At 47.7% G+C, this 14,486-nt stretch overlaps 2 protein-coding genes across 8 annotated transcripts in view; one reads left to right on the top strand and one right to left on the bottom strand.

The window, feature by feature from the left end:
* The window catches only part of Esyt2 (extended synaptotagmin 2), a 76,568-nt gene extending 72,155 nt beyond the window's left edge, over positions 1-4,413 (bottom strand). The window contains exon 1 of one of the 3 annotated variants that reach the window (XM_076872990.2): positions 3,980-4,413. In XM_076872990.2, the coding sequence (XP_076729105.1) occupies positions 3,980-4,309 (330 nt within the window). In that variant the 5' untranslated portion in view covers positions 4,310-4,413. The remainder of the gene's footprint in view (positions 1-3,979) is intronic. The other 2 variants (XM_076873008.2, XM_076872998.2) reach the window with 2 other exon arrangements.
* A 4,525-nt stretch (positions 4,414-8,938) lies between these two features.
* Dync2i1 (dynein 2 intermediate chain 1) overlaps positions 8,939-14,486 on the top strand; it is an 81,089-nt gene continuing 75,541 nt past the window's right edge. For all 5 annotated transcript variants that reach the window (XR_013091693.2, XM_076859334.2, XM_076859339.2 and 2 more), the window contains exon 1: positions 8,939-9,148. Coding sequence is in view for 4 of the 5 variants with exons in the window: in XM_076859334.2 (XP_076715449.2) it covers positions 9,134-9,148 (15 nt within the window). In the remaining variant the exon portion in view is untranslated. The remainder of the gene's footprint in view (positions 9,149-14,486) is intronic.

The following is a 14,486-nucleotide window of genomic DNA, read 5'->3' as shown; positions in this document are numbered from 1 at the left end:
TTACGAGGCCATTTTCTATAACTCTTCATAGGACTTATAAATTATATAACTGTATGTACATCTTAATGCAAGTTTATATAAATTATATTTGATCTGTTTTCTCATCTTCAAATTTATAATAATAATATTAATCTGAACTAGAAATATTACTAAAACCACAGCGTAACCAGAGCATACAGGCCAGTGGACACATATATCTTAAATTAAATTAAAAAGAATTTTTTTTAAGATGTTGATGGACCTTTATTTTATTCATTTATTTACATAAAGTACTGAGAATCGAACCCAGTGTCTCAAACAAGCTGGCAAGCACTCTACCACTGAGCCACAACCTAAATATATTTTAAATTTAAACAAAAACCAGGTATTTACTGCTTTAATATGTTCTAACTCAAACATTTAGGTACATACACAAAGCAATGAAACTGTCACGGTCCTTTCCTCCTTGCATCAAGGCCACAAAATGGGTGTGAACAAGAAACTCAGCAGCATCTACACCCTATTCGGAGTTCCTCTGGGATGTAAGGGCAAAAGTAAGGCTCCATTTAAAAAAAAACAACAAAAAAAAAAACAAGTTCTGACTCCTCAATAAGCTATGCCAATTATTTTGTTATAAGTCTTCATAAAAAATTATGGAAGTATTAAGTAAATGATTAGAACTGACAAAAAAGCAAACGTTTGCCCTTTCCTTACATGGGACCACAGTGCATTCTTCTTCATTTTGTTCTTAGACTATACATATTAAATTTTGACCGGAGTTTAATTTTCCAGAACTTCCCAGAACAACAATGGGAAAAAAAGTTGTCCCCAAAGAAAGTTTGTACATAACAGCACAGAAGAACATATCCAAGGAAGCTAACTCTGCTTTAATTCTATAATCCAAGTATTCAAGTAATAAAAGAGCAGTTGTTCGAACAGTTAAGAAATACTGCATGTGACAGATTTGGGCTTCCATATACTTGCAGCTATATCACCATTAAGATGTTGATGGACCTTTATTTTATTCATTTATTTACATGAAGTGCAAGAAAGTCACACCAATCCTACCAAGTTCTAATAACTAAATAAAAACGGCTGGGGCTGGGGCTCAGTGGCAGTGTGTTTGCCTAGCACATGTAAGGCACTGGGTTCGATCCTCAGCACCACATAAAAGACAACAACATAAAGGTACTGAGTCCATTTATAAGGCACTGGGTTCGATCCTCAGCACCACATAAAAGACAAAAACATAAAGGTACTGAGTCCATTTATAACTAAAAATATTTTTAAGAAATAGCAATGGAAAATTGTCCTTATTTTTATTTATCTCTATAAGAACTCAAGAATATTCTTTGCCCAGTCTAATTTTCTGGGGCTCCATTACACAGGGTAGACACTTAAACAACAAAAAGCTCCATTTTCAATCCATCAAGCCTGCCAGGCCTTTTCCCTACTTTTGGAAAAAGAATATAAAAATGAATAATAACTGTCTATATAAAAGCTGTAGGACCAAATCTTTACAGCAATATCACATTAAGTAAGAGCCATTTTTCATGCCCTAATAGTCTCAACTCAGGAACAGTTACATATTTTTAAAAAGTATTAATATTCTTTAAGGATGTCATTGCAATTCCAGCCAAACTTTTTACTTTGCTAAATAAAAAGAAGACTGTCAGTGATGTACCCAAGGATGAAAATAGAAAGTCAGTTCCATATTAGTTCATGTTTTCCATGCTTCCACTTCACTATCAATCAGTCATCAATGACCCTAGAAAACACATTCCATCTTTGGGGTATACAAATAAATCAGATTCAATGCAAAATACCAGTCCAAAGTTCAGAAAGCCGCCAGAGTAAAAATCAAAGTCATAACTTTTCTTAGGCTTCTATCATTGAATTGCTCCTTGATCCCTGTGGCAGAACTTCAGGCATGCTTCCAGGTCATGCAACCCCCTGATATCTCCATCCAAAAACCTCTCAAAAGCCTGGATATGATCACTATCAAGTTTCATGAGAATCCTTAAAAGCAATCTAGGGGGGCGGGGGCTGTAGTTCAGTGACAGAGTTTTGCCTAGCATGTGTGTGAGGCACTGGGTTTGATCCTTAGCACTGTATAAAAATAAAAACAAACACAAATAAAGCATTCTTTTATTTTGATTTGTATACTGTCAATATACAACTACAAAAAAAAAAGCAATCAAGGCAAGTGTAAATATGTACATGTGTAATAGGAACTCAAATACAAATTTGGAATAAACAAGTGAAAAATTCTGGAGAAAATATAAATTCTTTGAGGTGAATATTATGTTTCATCAGTTTAAGTCACACAGATGAAAAACCCAAGAATCTTTAGGTAATCATGTTTTTCATTTCACAAAAATTAGTTTTTTTCAATGTGGTAGCAATTTACTTAATTTACTAAGTGAAAACAGCCTGTTTCACAAAGCTTTTTTTTTTTTAAATGATATATTAGTCAATTAATCGCTTGCTCAATAATTACCAGGCATTTCTGAATGTTATCACCATCCTTTTCCTGTTAATTTCAGCATTACTTATGATGATGATTTGGTAACTTATCTACTACTTTGTTTTTAACTACTTTTCTAACAGGATGTAACTTAGATCAACAGATACTTCAGTGGATGTGGCTCTGCCAGCGGTACACTGGCAGCAGCAGTGAAAGTCTGGAAACTCCGAGAGCCAGCTGCCTAGCATGCTTGAGGCCCTGGGTGTTCTGACCTTGAGTACCACCAGGGGGTGGGGGGAAGCCAGTGACACAAGACACAAGATGTCACTTTAAAGTCCTTTTGCATCTCTGAAGTGCACCCCTTCTTGGTTTTACTCAGGTTGGTTACTCTAACTTCCTGTTTTCTACAGGTCTGTAATGTTTTCCTGCTACTAGCTAAAACCTGTACCACAGTAGTTATTTTGATTTTTTCAAAATACATATCTCATGAATCTACAATGTACTGTCTAGATTTTAAGTTCCCAAAATCTCTATTATATTCTTATTCCAATTGCTCTCTCTCTTTTTTTTTTTTCTGTGTGGTGCTGGGGTTTGAACCTAGGGCCTTGTGCATGGAGGCAAGCAGTCTGCCAACTGAGCTACATCCCCAGTCCCTTATTCCAATTGCTATCTGTCATCATGAAATGTTATCCGTGGTGTCCCTCTTGGTCTTGGACACTCCTGCCTTCTGGTTTTTGTCTGTGGGTCGGTCATTCGTGTCTGAGGTTGCATGCCTTACCATCGCAACTGTCAACTAGCTGCAAAACAAAGCCCCCTCCAAGCCCTTCCTCCACCAAGAGAAAACGACCCTTCCGAAACTCGCTGCTGGCTACCGTCTCACATGCCAACTCATGGCTAAGAAAGAAAGGAGGAGAAAAAGAGGATGCCAACTCGATTAAATGCAATACTCCATATTATGTAGAAAATTGCTTGAGGTAAATAACTGTGAATCTCATTATTTAATTCTTCCAAAATTTCCTGCCACTCATTCATTCCCACTGGATTCAGGATGATCCTATACAAAGTGCTCCGTTTCACAACAGGGTACATGCAGAGAGAAAAAGAGCAAGCGTTCCAATCTTTCTGACATCAGCAACCTTTCGGGGGACACTTACTGCTCTTCCACTGTTTTAGAAGCTACCCCAAACAACAGTCTTATGGATAGAAGAAGATATTAAGTTCTCTTCCCACTGGCTGTCACATTTTTCAAATCCCAGGAAAGGAAACTCCGCGCCCGAGGAACGCGCGGCCTGCGGGCCAACGCGCCGCGCCTGCCACCTGCGCAGCCCGCGGCCGGGGACGCGGTGGCGGCGAGGCCAGGCCAGGGGACCCGGGCGCCCGACTCGGCCAGGTGGGTCACGGCGCGAGCGCGGAAGCGGGAGAAACCTGCCCCTGGCTCGCACAGGTGCGCGGGGCTGCGGACCCGGCTCGGCGGGACGCGGGCGGGACCCGGGCGGCACCCGGGCGGCGCGGACCCGTGCGGTCGGCACTCACCCAGGCCGGCAGGTCGCAGGCGCGCACCCCCAGGCGCACGACGCGCTCCTCGTCCTCCAGCAGCGCCAGCGCGCGGCACAGGCGGCTGGCCTTGAGGCCGCGGCTCCGGCGGCACCAGGCGAGCAGCCCGAGCGCCAGCAGCACCCAGCTGAAGCTCAGCCCCAGGTAGCCGAGCGCGTACACCGGCAGCAGCAGCGCGAAGCTGCGCGCCAACTGCGCCAGCAGCCCAGGCACGTCCACGCTCAGCGCGCCGCCGGGGGGCTCCGGCGCCGGGCGGTCCCCGGACTGGCCGGCGCCGGCCTCCGGGGCCTGCTCCCCGGCGCCGCTCATCGCCAGCCGCGCTGCGCTGTCCTCTTGGACGAGGAGGGCGCGGCGCTCCCGCGGAAGCCGCGCCACTCGAGCCCGCGAGCCAGCGACTCTCTGAGGGGACCGCCCGCCCCGCCGGGGAAGGGGTCTGACGCTCGACGTCACCACGCCGGTCCGGCCCCGCCCCCGCGCCAGCGCCCCTCCGAGGGGTCGGGCGGAGCCGCCGGAGGCTGGGCGGTGCGTGGCGTCATCTCGCCAGGCCGGCCCCGCCCCGCCCCCGCTGAAGGATCGGCCGAACCGCCTGACGACGGGCGGCGCTGACGTCATCGCGCCGAAGCGGTCCCGCCCCCGCGCCAGCGCCCCTCGGGGATCGGCGGAACCGCCTGAGGACGAGCGGCGCCCACGTCATCGCGCCGGGCGGGGCGGGCTCCGCGGAGGGGTGCGGCCGAGGCGGGGCGTGGGTGGGGTGGGGCCCGCGCCGGGCGCGGGGGTCCTGGCTCTGGGCGGGCGGGGCAGCCCCGCAGCGCCCGTCTGCCGTCCGTCGTCCAGGAGAGCCGCGGGCACAGCTGCGGTTCGGTGGAGCACGGTCCCCAGGAACGCCTCAGTCGTTGGCAGCGGAAGGGAGACTGGCAGGCGCGGCGGGCAGGGCCCGACCTGGCCAGGGCAGCGGGCCTGGAGCCGGAGGAAAGCGATTTTCCTCTTTGCTCTTCACGGTGCCAGATTATGGCATGTGAATGGCACATAGATAAAAGGATGAGTCTCAGCCCCTTTTCCTGTGCTGCAGGTTAATGCTCTTAAGGCCGCCTTTGATTCCGGATCGTTTTGGTTTGGGGTACTGGGGATGGAACCCAGGCCACTCTACCCCTGAGTTGCACCCCCACCATTTTTATTTTTTATTTTGAGACAGGGTCTTGCTAAATTGCCCAGGCTGACCCCCAACTTGTGATCTTTCTGCCTCAGCCTCCTGAGTCGCTAAGGATTTCCAGCATTCACTCCCATACCTGGCTCCAGATTACTGATACATCGAAGTGAGTGATTTCTTCATTAACACAGGAAGGAGAGGAGCCTTTTTCTGTGGTCTTTGCTCTAAAGCCGTATATTTGCATCCTGTAAAGTTATGTGAACATAAACCACAGGGAGTACAATCACGTACTGTCTGCCAGGCCTAGGGACCCGTGGGTAAAACAGATTGACTAGGAGCCAGTCAGCCTCCTTTGTAACCCGCACTGAGCTGTTTAGTCCGTATATCCTGTCTCCTGTAACCCCCTCCTGTTCCTGCTATCCTTCTGGGATCCTCTTGAAGTGTGTCATGCGTGTTCCAGTGCACAACCGTGAAATTTCAGCCTTTCTAGTTTCAAAAGGTAGTGCTACTTCTAAAATATGATCCTTACAATTTTGAGATCTCCTTCCCTCAAAATGTTTCATCATAGAGGGTAGAGCATTTAACCACAATTAAAAAAAAAAAAAACTGTGTTGGCGCTCAGAAAACGATAAGTAGTCTTTTAAGTAGCCTTGGGACCTGTCTCTCTCAGACTTCCTGTCCTCCTGTGTCATACTCTTTCTCCCTCCCAAGACAAGCCATAGAAACTAGAATTTCTCTTTCCCAGGACAAGTCATAGGAACTAGAACATCTTTTCCCTCCAAACAGTCATAAAGCCTGAAAAGGTTTATCTTCCACTGGTTTTCTATTTTGGAACTGGCCAGAAAGAAATTCTCTGACCTGCTGTGTCTGATAAAGAGATCAGAAGACCCCCAATTCCAGAAGGGGATTCTTCTCTATATTTGAGAAAGGAATTGCACACAGAGAGGCCAAGAAGAATCTGGACAGGACTGGCTGGGTTCCCCCTCAGATCTTTACCATTACCTCACACCCCTTTGGTCCAATCACATTCCTACATGGCTGTCCATGCTTTGTTGAATTTAAACATAAAAAACAGTTCACGCTGGGTCTTTGGGTCTTCATTCTGAAAGTTCCTGCTATGACCAAGTAAATGAGTAATCTTTTTCTTCTGTTACCCTGTCTTGGTGTAGGGTTTTGGGCTATGGCTCTTTATGATGGGCTGGAAATCAACTACTCCCTTTTCAGTCCCCATATCCCACACCACAGAGACAACCGTCCCTGTGTTTCTGTGATGCACCTTGTGTGATAGACCAAATGTTCACATAGTGAACATCCTTTGCCTAAGCTTTTCTGAACAAGTTTCTGTGCTTTGTAAACATCTCTTGATTAGTATTCCTTTAATCCTGCCTTCCTAAAAAGATGTAGGAACCTTCTATTCTGGCAAAGAGGAGGCAGTGGTTAACAAGGTGGGAGATAACCAGGCTATGGGCAGAGGGTCAGTCAGCCTGGTTATACTTGCAAATAAATAGAATGATGAAAGCCAGACTTCTTGCTACTGGAGAAGATACTTACAAACATGGATGGCTGGGCATGGTGACTCGCTCCTTTTATATCATCTACTCAGGAGGCTGAGACAGTAGGATTGCAAGTTTGAGATCAGCCTCAGCAATTTTAGCAAGATATATCTCAAAGTAAAAACAGCTGGGCAGGGCTGGGGTTGTGGCTCAGTGGTAGAGTGCTCACCTAGCATGCACGAGGAATTGGTTTGATCTTCAGCACCACATAAATGTAATAAAGATATTGTATCCACCTAAAACTTAAGAATAAAAAAAAAAAAACAGCTGGGCATGGTGGCACACACCTGTAATCCCAGTGGCTCGGGAGACTGAGGCAGGAGGAATGCAAGTTCAAACCAGCCTCAGTAACTTAGGTAGGCCCTTTCTCAAAATAATAGAAAGGGTTAGGGATGTGACTCAGAAGTTTGATACTGGGTTCAATCCCCAGAACCTAAATAAATAAATAAATATAATGAAAATGGCTGGAAATGTAGCTCAGTGGTAAAGAGCTCCTGGGTTCAATCCCCAGTACCAAAACAAAGAAACAAAACCAAAACACCATTGGCAAAACAACAAAGTGTAGCTACTAGAAAATATGTAAGCACATGGGACTAACCTTCTATTTCAATTGACAGTGCTGTTATAGATACAACGATTATTGAACACTTCCCAACTATTCTCATTTGCACATTTGTCTTCCCCCACAAAATGTTCTTTCTCAGTGAATCTTCCTGGTTAATTATTTATGCTTCAAGATCTAACTGAAATGAATCCTTTCCTAACGTTATTCTCTTCTTCCAGGCAGAATCACTGCATTTTTTTTTCCAGTGTTGGGGACTGAATCCAGGACTTGATGATCACTGCATTTTATGAGTAGCTCTTACACTTTCACATCATTTAATAGTTGTTTGCATATTTGTCTTAACAATTATTAGTTGCTAGAGATCCAGATAGTGTTATATTTAGCTATGTCTAGCAGTCCGGATAGTGTTGTATTTAGCTATGACTAGCACTCTCTTGATTGCCAGGTCAAGTAGCTTAGTCATCATTTAGTGAATAAATAAAGATAGAAGAAATATTATGTTGTAATCAATTGGCAAATGAGCTATTCAAAAAATAATTGTTTTAGGTTTCTCTATAGGCCTAGATTGATTTATTCTGCAGATATAACTGATCGTGTAAGAAAGAGGAAATAGCATTTGCAGAGGTCTGTAGATTGGTGCACTTTAACAACTACAAGTTACTCTGGTGATGAAAGAGTGCGGCAAAGGCAGGGAGTGACACAAGATTTACAGTTTAGATAGCTTTGTCTGCAACGGAGGAGGGGTTGCTAGGGACTGGAGTGGGGAGAAATGAACACATTCATATTCAAGAGATACTTAGGAGCTACTTTGACAACAGTATGACTGGGGTTGTCATTTCTGTAGCAGGCGGCTGTATTTCCATTCACTCTCATATTCAAGAAACAGCGTGACCGGGTGAGCGCTCAGGTCGGCTTTGCTGGGGCAGGCTCTGCAGAAGCAGCTTCACCTTCATCTCCTTAGCTGCCTTCCTCTCCAGTGTAAGGACTAACGGAAGGGGAAGGCGTGCTTTGCCTTAATATCGCCTCCCGGAGAGGCGGGAGCTACCAACTTTGTGTATACCCTGGTCGTAGACTGGTTCCTAACTAGGACTGGAAAACAGCGTGCACAGAAAATCCCCAGCTGCAAAACCGCGGCGCTGGCACGACAGTCCTGCAGCGCGGCAGCCTGTGTCCAAGCCCTATGCAAGCTTGCCGAGTACTTGCTCGTTTCTCCGGCCTCTGCGCTGTAGAAAGTCTCTTTCTCAATAACCCCGTCCCAGGCACTTGATTCCCATCTTAAGGATAGACTATTGACATGGCATTGAGCCCAGCGGCGCTGTACCACTGAACCTCGTCCCCAAGATGCCTTCCCATTCGCTGGAATTACGGTGTGCGCCCCCCTGACCGGCTGGTAGGGGCAAAGCCTTATTCACATGTCAAGTTCTTTAATGATCTCTCGCTCTGTCTCCACAGAAGGCCTCACCAAGTGGCAAGGGGACGCCGCGCTTCAGTCCAGAAGAGAACGGCGACCTGTCGAGTCAGCAGCTCGGGCCCTGGATACCGCCCTCTCTGGACTCTAGGAGTCCAGAAGGCGAAGGCTGACTGGAAGCCGCGGGCGGGTTAGCGACCAATCAACCTGCAGGGGATGAGGCGGGGACACGCAGGCGCACTGGGAGCGGCCGCGGTGCACGCTGGGCAGCGGGCGCTGGTCCCTTCGCGGCCCTGGCTTGCCGGTTGCTAGGAGTCGGGGACGCCCGCCCGCGGAGAGCTGCAGCTCAGCCGGCCTGGCTTGGGCTAAAAAGAGCGGGCGCCAGCCGGCTGGTCTCCCCCCGGTAGCCCGCGCCTGCCTAGGGCCTGGGACACCGCGGCGCTCGGGTCTACAAGGAGTGATGGAACCTGGGAAGGTCGGTACGCGGCTCGTCCTGGCTAGGCGAGAAGGCGCGTCCCTCACTGCGGCCGGGGGCCCGCCCGCGCCCGACTCCTTCGACGGAGTCTGAACGACTGAGACCCGCGGAGCCATGGGGAGACCCCCGCCCAACTCTCCTAGCAGCGTTTCTCTCCTGGCTGCATCGCGGGAGCTAGGAGTGGACGTGAGGGGTGGGCCGAGAGGCAGCATCCACGACGTGAGGGCGGGGCGAAGGGCGGTGTCCAGGGCCTGAGGGCGGGGAGAGGGGCGGTGCCTAGGGCGGGAAGGCAGGGGAGGGGCGGTACCCAGGGGGTGAGGGCGGGGAGAGGGGCGGTACCCAGGGCCTGAGGGCGGGGAGAGGGGCGGTGTCTAGGGCGGGAAGGCAGGGGAGGGGCGGTACCCAGGGGGTGAGGACGGGGAGGGGCGGTACCCAGGGCCTGAGGGCGGGGAGAGGGGCGGTGTCTAGGGCGGGAAGGCAGGGGAGGGGCGGTACCCAGGGGGTGAGGACGGGGAGGGGCGGTACCCAGGGCCTGAGGGCGGGGAGAGGGGCGGTGCCTAGGGCGGGAAGGCAGGGGAGGGGCGGTACCCAGGGGGTGAGGGCGGGGAGAGGGGCGGTACCCAGGGCCTGAGGGCGGGGAGAGGGGCGGTGTCTAGGGCGGGAAGGCAGGGGAGGGGCGGTACCCAGGGGGTGAGGACGGGGAGGGGCGGTACCCAGGGCCTGAGGGCGGGGAGAGGGGCGGTGTCTAGGGAGGGAAGGCAGGGGAGGGGCGGTACCCAGGGGGTGAGGACGGGGAGGGGCGGTACCCAGGGCCTGAGGGCGGGGAGAGGGGCGGTGCCTAGGGCGGGAAGGCAGGGGAGGGGCGGTACCCAGGGGGTGAGGGCGGGGAGAGGGGCGGTACCCAGGGCCTGAGGGCGGGGAGAGGGCGGTATCCAGGGAGGGAAGGCAGGGGAGGGGCGGTACCCAGGGCCTGAGGGCGGGGAAAGGGGCGGTACCCAGGGCCTGAGGGCGGGGAAAGGGGCGGTACCCAGGGCCTGAGGGCGGGGAAAGGGGCGGTATCCAGGGAGGGAAGACAGGGCGGGTTAGAGTTAGGGTTAGGGTTAGGCTCCTATATTTACTCGAATGATTCTGGGATGGTTACTTACCATGCCATATTTTCCTAGTTTGTAAAATGGGCAAAAATAGCCATATCACAGAGTGTTTATAGTGATTTAATGAGATATTACATGTAAGAGTGCTTACAACACCGTCTGCTTTTTTTATTAACAAATCTCAGTAAACGTAGCTAGTGTTATTGGGTTATTCTTGTTATCTGTGAGTGCCCACTAAAAGATGAGAAGTTTAGTTTTCCTAAATTTCCTCTTACCTTATCTCTTAGTTTTTCTATTGTTTTCCTATAATAATGTTAAATAATTTGTGTTGTATTAATTCTAGGTAGTATCTTTTAACTTTCCTCTAAGTAAGTTAGGAAGAGAAGTCCTAAATTACCCTCCATTTCTCCTTAAACAAAACAATATCCTGACTTTTACATCTTTATAACATTCCCTTTACATTTCCATAAATTATTATGTAACTTTTCTGTGACTTGTTTATAGGTTGATGCATGATTATGTTAGTAGAATTCACTGCAGGCCCAAACAGTGTGACAGGACCAGTAGAGAAGATACAGTCCTGGAGCCCTATACACCTTGTCAAGGAAACCCACAGGGTCAAATAGATACTCAGAATTTTCTTACATTTAACTAATGTACTGCAATGTAATTCACTTCATATTTGGACTATATGTTTCTTAAATGACCCTTTGATTTTCCATTAGTTTCTCTCTCTCTCTCTCTCTCTCTCTCTCTCTCTGTGTGTGTGTGTGTGTGTGTGTGTGTTACCCAGGCTGACTTTGAACTCCTGGGCTCTAGAAATCCTCCTGCTTCAGCCTCCCAAGTAGCTGGGACTATAGGCATGTGCCAGCTTCCATTAGTTTCTAGTTGCCTTCTTTTTGACAAAAAATAACATATATTATTTGTGGGATTAAAACTTATCACTGCGACTTTAAGCTTATTTTTTAAATTTATTGCAGTGTTGGGGATTGAATCCAGGGCCTTGCACATGCTAGGCAAGTACTTTAACACTGAGCATCACCCCATGTCCTCTTAAGCTTATTTCAGTCATAGTAACTGAAATTCGATTGGTAAGCTGGAAGTCACAGAATAAAAAAAAAAAAAAAATTCTTTTCCTAAAGCTTGCTGACTTTCTGTTCTCATTGGGATTTATTGTTTCTTGTATGTCTTGGGTAGACCTGGGTTAATATCACTGTTTCTTGAATCCAGTGTCTTCCTCTATTTTGAAATCCTCCCTTCTCAGGGATTGGTAGGAAGAAAACTGTAAGAATGATTTATTGGGGCTGGGGACGTGACTCAGTGGTAGAGTGCTTGCTTAGCATGCATGAGGCCTTGGGTTCCAACTCTAGCACTCACAAAAAACAAACAAAAAACACCCCCCAAAACAGCAAAATGATTATCTTTGTTATACTAATATGCATATTTAGGCCAGCATAGAATTCTAGGACCAAAATAATTTCCCAGAATTTTGAAGCATTATACTTTTATCTTTTATCTTCTAGCAACTAGTTTGTTTGGTCGACTAAATATCTTTGCAAGGAACATTTCCTTTTTCTCCAGATGATTAGGATCTTTAATATTCTGGAATTACATGTCAGTTTGTCTACTGTAGGTCTTTTTTTTTATCCATTTTGTGTTTCCTTGAGGTTTATTCTGATACATATTTAATGAACATTTTTAAATTAGTAAAAGCAACAGACCCCAGGGCTGGGTAGTTCCTGGCGGCTAAGGAATTACTATATTCGATTCTCAGTTGCATTAAGGAATTGAGCTCCCTGGTCATTGGAACCTAATTACATAGTTCTTTTTTATTTTTAAATTTAATTAATTAATTGATTGATTTTTGTGGTGCTGGAATTGAACCAAGGCGCCCTACCACTGAGCTACGTCTAGCCTTCTTTGTGGGGGTATAAGCAATTGAACCTAGGGGTGCTTAACCACTGAGCCACATCCTGAGCCCTTTTATGTTTTATTTAATTTGAGACAAGAGTCTCCCTAAGTTGCTTAGGACCTTACTAAGTTGCCGAGGCTGGTTTTGAACTTGTGATCCTCCTGCCTCAACCTCCTGAATTCTGAGATCATGGATGTGTGCCATTGCACCCAGCTAAGCAACCTGTTCTTTTGCTCAGCAGTATATCTATTGGTTGATAGCAGAGGGCATTTTAACATATCCAATTAAACATCCAGAAGAAGAGAACCTAGGTCTGGAAGGGTCCCCAGCCCAGGAACTTCTGTTCCTACAGAGCTGGGGTGTGCCACTGTCCCAGGTGAATGACTTCTGTTCAGCTTCCTGTGAGCCTGCAGGTGTCCACTGGCCAGAAGCTCCCTAAGCCCTGACCTTTGGCTTTTTTCCCTTAAATTGTAGATGGATTCAATACCTTTATTTTATTTATTTTTTAATGTGGTGCTGAGGATCGAACCCTGTGTCTTCCACATGCAGGGTGAGCGCTCTACCACTGAGCCCCAGCCCCAGCTACCTTGGGCTTTTTATCAGGACTCCATTGCATAGTGTTACTGAGGCATGGACACTGAGTATACAGAACACCGAATGAGAAGGTTGTCTGGTGTCAGGAGAGGAGACCCAGCCAGGCCTTCTGTCCAGATTCTTCTTGGCCTCTCTGTGCAGCTTTCTCTCTTCCATTATTGGACAAGTAGATCAGAGCGTTGCTTGCAGCACAAAGGCAGGGAAGATGAGATGGATTTTAGCTTCCTGTGGCCTGCCTCAGAGAAGAAGGGGCAGGTGAAAGGAGAACCGCAGAAGCTGGAGAAAGACGGCTGCTCGAGCCTGCACCCTCCCAAGCCGTCTGAGGTGCTTCAGGAACCAAGGAGAAAAGGCCGAGAATATGCATATCATCCCAGTGATTTGGGAAAGAAAGAACTAGGATTGTGGGAGTGCTGAGCTGGGAACCATGGCCCAAACCAACTAACCGACCCACAGAATGTCACCATAGTTTAAACAGTGACTCATGGAAATACCGTGTGTTTATCTGCAAAGTGATGACGTCCTGAGCTACGAGAACTGGCGGGAGGAAGTGGAAGCCTGAGAACAGTGCACTTCACTGCAGGCCCTGTGTCCATGAGCTCTGAGGCCACACTGCCCTCACTGCCACCTCGCGCCCAGCAGGGTCTCTGGCCTTGGCTGCCCACCTGGACCGACTCCGCCTGGCTGTGCCTGGAGTGGCTGCTGTCTCAGCCCAGAGCTAGCTGCATGTCCACTGGCAGCCCGACTATTTGTCGAAGGTCATTCTCCTGGGAGGTGACGCTAGCCAGGGTCCTTCTCCTGATGGAAGTGTTGTGAGGAGAACTCCCGGAAGCCTGTGTTGATAGAGGGGAGCCTAGTTAGTCAGCCCACCTGCTCTGAGGGCAGATGAGGTGGTCTTAATGTTGCTGGGGTTCTTGTTGCACAGTTCTCTGAGCTCTGTTATAAACAGGTTCTGGACAAGTTGGTTGATTATGAAGTCAAACTGCGCATGTGTGTGTCTGTTTAGAGAGAGAGGTTGATTGTGTGTATAAAGAAGTTTTGTGTGTATATAAGTTGTGTGTAGAGAGTTTTTTTGTGTGTATAGTGAGGTTTTGTGTGCATAGTGAGGTTTTTTGTGTGTATGTACTTGTAGAGGTGTTTGTAGAGAGGTTTTGTGTTTTGTAGAGAGGTTGTATGTATATATGTGTATAGAGAGGTTGTATGTATATACGTGTGTAGAGATTGTGTGTATGTAGAGAGGTTTTAAGTGTGAAGAGGTTTTAAGTGTGTGTGTCTGTAGAAGTTTTATGTGTGTGTATAGAGAGATTGAGTAGAGGTGTGTGTATAAAGAGGTTGTGTATGTGTAGGTTGTGTGTGTGTGTAGAGATTGTGCGGAGAGAGGTTGTGTGTGTACAGAGAGATGTGTGTGTACAGAGAGATGGTATGTAGAGGTTGTGTGTGTATGGAGGTAGTGTGTGTGTATGAAGAGGTTGTATATGTGCATAGAGGTTGTGTATGTAGAGAGACTGTAGAGTTTGTGTGTAGTGTGTGTAGTTGTATATGTGGAGATGTTTGTGTGTGTATAAAGAGGTTGTGTGTGTAGAGAGGTTGTGTGTGTGTACAAAGAGGCCATGTATGTAGAGGTTGTGTGTGTGTATAAAGAGGTTGTGTGTATAGAGGTGTGTGTGTGTGTATAAAGAGGTGGTGTGTATGTGGAGGTTGTGTGTGTGTGTAGAGGTTCACTGCGTGTGTGGGCAGGTCTCTT

Source organism: Callospermophilus lateralis, chromosome 1 (genome assembly GCF_048772815.1).
Source record: "Callospermophilus lateralis isolate mCalLat2 chromosome 1, mCalLat2.hap1, whole genome shotgun sequence".
Classification (NCBI taxonomy): Eukaryota; Metazoa; Chordata; class Mammalia; order Rodentia; family Sciuridae; genus Callospermophilus; species Callospermophilus lateralis.
The sequence above is the reverse complement of the archived record's forward strand: the minus strand, read 5'-3'. Positions and strand labels throughout refer to the sequence as shown.